We start from the raw sequence: 4,190 nt of genomic DNA on the forward strand, positions 1-4,190 counted from the left end.
ACCAAATAATGGGACCAGGAAATGAAGAGAAAAGGAGATGGTCACAACTCTCCTCATGTGTAAACATGACATGACTGGACAAAAATCTTAGCAAAATCGCTTGAAAATAAAAATAGGTTACATTCTCTTCAGAGAATTGTTTCGGAAGAATTTCACAATGTAATCTCTGTATAGTTTTAATAGCACGATCTGCAGTGGTAAACTTTCTCAGAAGTTCTGAACTTTGTGTTCCCAAAAGGTGAACTTTTGAGAACGATCTCCAAAGTTCACCTGAAAAAGCTCTGGAAATTTACCCGAGCCATGAATTTCCATTAGAAATTATAAAAATACGAGAGAGAAAGAAGGGGCTGTTCATGGGACTCCCCTGCGACATTTTATTTCTTTCTTGGTTGTCGGCGCTCAGGTAATAGGACAGCAATCATTCCAGTCTTATGTTGTTCCAGACTAAAGAATTTGTATTACGAATAATTTATATCACTGAATTTTAAAAGGAATAGGGAAATATGTTATGAGGAGGATGAATAAAACAACATCTAACAAATTCAGCGCATTGTATTCTAAATTTTAAATGACCCATAAATTGCATTACATAATTAAAATGGAGGAAAGGGTTATGCACAGTTTACGATCATTGTATTTATTCGTTTAATATTCATTTTCAGCATTGATAAGTAAATTTTCCTTAAATCAGTTGAATTTCGAAGACAATTTTCTCACAATAAGTTGTTTTCCGTTCGTATCTCGGTGTTCGATCGTTGTAATTCGCAACCGGCAGGAGCATCGGTTTTTCCGGCGGAAATGGCTGGGAAAAAGTCCGGTTTGCCTTGGCCATGTCAACAGTTAATGCAATTTCATTCCTCGGGATCTCCAAACACATCCTCGATGGCTACCTGATGGTTGTTCTTCTTACGTTAATTTATTATTAGTAAGGGAAGATCGTACGTCCGCGTTACTTTTAGCTCATGAAACGCGCGTCAGCAGGAACGGAAATGGGCTCATTAATAGACGACGTGACTTGGCAACCGCATGACGTCACAGAGAACTGCGGACTGAAGCTATAAAGAAAGCTGAATCACGGGAACGTTTTACAGCCATTAAAAAAACTGGAGTAGTTGTGGCGACAGCGATATGTCGAGGGGTAAGGCTGTGACTCGTGATTGGAAGGGCACCGAGTCCGACTTGGTAAATACCATGGTTGGAACTAATAATATTAGTTAACTAGTTTATTATTAGTTAAACCGTGGTATATGCTATGATTGGTGCACGTGTTTTTCCACATTTTACCGAACTAAAGTGATGCAGAGACATTATTGCTACTAGGGAACAAAAAACTTATTTACATCAACGACAACTATCGATTGATCAATTGAATCTCCACAAAAAACTTTTTCGCTGGTTGATTTTTCTGGGATGGAAATATTCCTATTAGATATTTTTCCCCCGTCGAACATTCAAGATCAACTTTTAATAAAATTGAATTCATTTTGTATTTAAATACTATCTAGAGAATGTGATGTCGAAAAATTTGCGCACACTTGCTTCTCTTTTCGTTGTAAAATTGTGTTCTGTAAGGCATGACTAAAAGATGATAAACGTGATATACTTGTACAATTGGAGTAACTTCGAATACTATAGGTGACCGAGAATAATTTGTTTACAGAAAAAGTAAAGTATAAATTTGGAACAAACCAAGAAATCAATGCACGCCCACAAAATATTTCTATCTTTCAGATAAATCGGTGCGCAAACCCATCCATCGCGATTTATATAGAAAGTAAGTACCTTTCGAAGGCTTCAATTGAAACTGAAAAACAGATACTCACAATTTCCTAATGTTTTGTGGATAAAATTCATGATTTTGAAAAATTCTATAAAGTTTTTCATTCATGACTGTTCTTGATTGATGATTTGAATGCAAAATTTTTTCTGACGGACTAAAAATCGTTAGATTATTTGTAAACATTTATGTTTAACCGTTGATTGCATAGAATATTCATCGAGTTGTTATAATAGCAAAACAACCAGAAAGCTTCACAACATTTTGTAACAAAGTAATCCACGTTGAAAAACTACATTTTAAAGGAAATTTCGAGTGAATAAAAAATCTTTGGTTAACGAAAAGACTCGGTACAAATTAAGGCGCTGTGACGTAAATGAGCGACGTTCTGCATCGAATATGTCAAACAAATCAAAGAATGACTCGGCAAAATCTCGTGTCTAGAACGTCTCATTAATCCTTGAAGCTTCATCCATGGTAAAACCAAGGTCAGCAGATTGCCACTGAATAACTTAGGCCTTTCTTCGAGCACGGTACTTTGATCTCTGAATTTCACTTAATTGTGTATTGAAGACAATGATGGCAATTGCACTGCTAGATATATTCTTAATTACTGTTGACTGTCAAATGCAGTCAATTACTTTAGAGTCTAGTAGACGTAAACGCACACTCAAAGAAATTAACGAAAATTTTTCTAAATAGCGACGCACATTTGCCCTTCTGTGGGTCATCTCGAAAAAATACGTCTCAACCCAGAAAAAAAATACGTTTCAACGCTACATGCAGCAAGTGCGATTATTTGGACAATAATACCATCTATTTTCCTAAGTGCGGCTACCGCAGCTTCGGTAAGTACCCATGTTTGCTGTTTGATGGCGCAACGATTGTGGACAACCGTGCTTCATCCGGCAGCGCCGCCCCTACATCGGATGTGTCGCGCTCACGCTCGTCACTTGTCGTCCTGCATCGTCCGGGCCAGCACGTGTGCTGCTCCGAGATAACCTAGTCTCCAGAGACTAGGTTATACCTAGACTGTGCACGATATCTGTGCTGATTTCCGTTTGGGTTTTATCATTTTTCTTCAAGTGTTTCATAAATTAATATAAGTACATGTTGCATGCCATATAAAATTTTCCATTTTATGACTGAAGCGGAACCTTGTTTTCTTAATGAAAAATTAGTTATTTACTTGGAAATCGCAATTACTTTAATTAATGCCTTTTCTGCCAGGTTTCATAGATTTCGATATTTTCTCTGGATTTTCGATTTTCAAGTTCTGAAAATAGAAACTGAACAAACACTAAATAAATAATTGTAATTCAAGTTAATTGTCGTAAAGAATTGAACAATGATGATAAATTTGATCTATTTTTAATGTACTCTGCATCACTTGATTCCTCAGAATATTGTGTATTTCTTATAAGTTTCGATTGAAGGATTATTTGAGTGTATAACAATAGTTCTTGTCAAAAACATGAAAGTGAACTTTCGTTTTGCTTTGTTGAGAAAAATCAAGTGAAAATCTGAAAAAACTTTGATTCAACTTCCACGAAAAAATTCTCAGAATGAGTAGGCAGGCCCACGTAAATGCAGCCTTCATCGACGATGAAGGCTTCAACCAGCAGAGCCTCAAAAAGAAACAAGATGAAATTTCCAATAAAACGAAGAATCCCGCGCCTCTCACTGATCTCAACGAGGAACTTATGGATTTCGACGACATCGTGCCATACTTGGACAAGTTTGGCCGCTACCAAAAGCTTCTTTTCCTCGCAATGGCTCCGTTTTGCTTTAATTTAGTCCTGATTTATTTCCCGCACATTTTTGTGACCCTGGAACCTGAACATTGGTGCAGAGTTCCAGAACTCCTGCATCTTCCTCTCGATGTCAGGTGAGCCCTTAAGAAGTGTATCAAATCATAATTTTGATGTACATGCCCAACTACAGAACTACTATAGTAATAACTGTGAATGCAACATCACTGCTTAATACACACCCCTTACTAAAATAAAACCAATCGTGAATACTCCATTACTATGATGTCATTTGATCTCCATATGCTGTGTTTCATCGCCGAAGATTTTCAAACTTTTTCGAGTAATAATTCATTAGGTTAAGAATTCCACTACATTTTACGAACGCGCTGCCCTTACAATGGCTAATTATAAACATCTGAATTTCATTACAATTTCAACACTTCCAAGAAATAATCCCTAAGTCATTGGCCATTTTGAAACTGCTTTATTCGTTGTAATTTTTACACCAGTATGTGTGCAAAGGTCTTTTTTTCTGAGGATTCTCAAACACTGGATCAAATCATAACTTTATTGAGAACTATTTAATTTTACAGACGCAACTTGAGTGCGCCCATTTCTGCCGAGACTGGAAGATACGACAGCTGTCGGGTATACGATGT

At 36.8% G+C, this 4,190-nt stretch overlaps 1 protein-coding gene across 1 annotated transcript; it reads left to right on the plus strand.

Annotated features, from left to right (window-relative positions):
* Positions 1-3,125: 3,125 nt before the first annotated feature.
* On the plus strand, positions 3,126-4,179 carry LOC108679035 (carcinine transporter-like; the record flags this gene model as incomplete). Its single annotated transcript, XM_018167543.2, has 2 exons — positions 3,126-3,665; positions 4,125-4,179. Coding segments are annotated over exons 1-2 (378 nt in total), but the record flags the coding sequence as incomplete, so codon positions are not given.
* Between the last annotated feature and the right edge of the window lie 11 nt (positions 4,180-4,190).

Source organism: Hyalella azteca, unplaced genomic scaffold, assembly GCF_000764305.2.
Source record: "Hyalella azteca isolate HAZT.00-mixed unplaced genomic scaffold, Hazt_2.0.2 contig3939, whole genome shotgun sequence".
NCBI classification, from domain to species: domain Eukaryota; kingdom Metazoa; phylum Arthropoda; class Malacostraca; order Amphipoda; family Hyalellidae; genus Hyalella; species Hyalella azteca.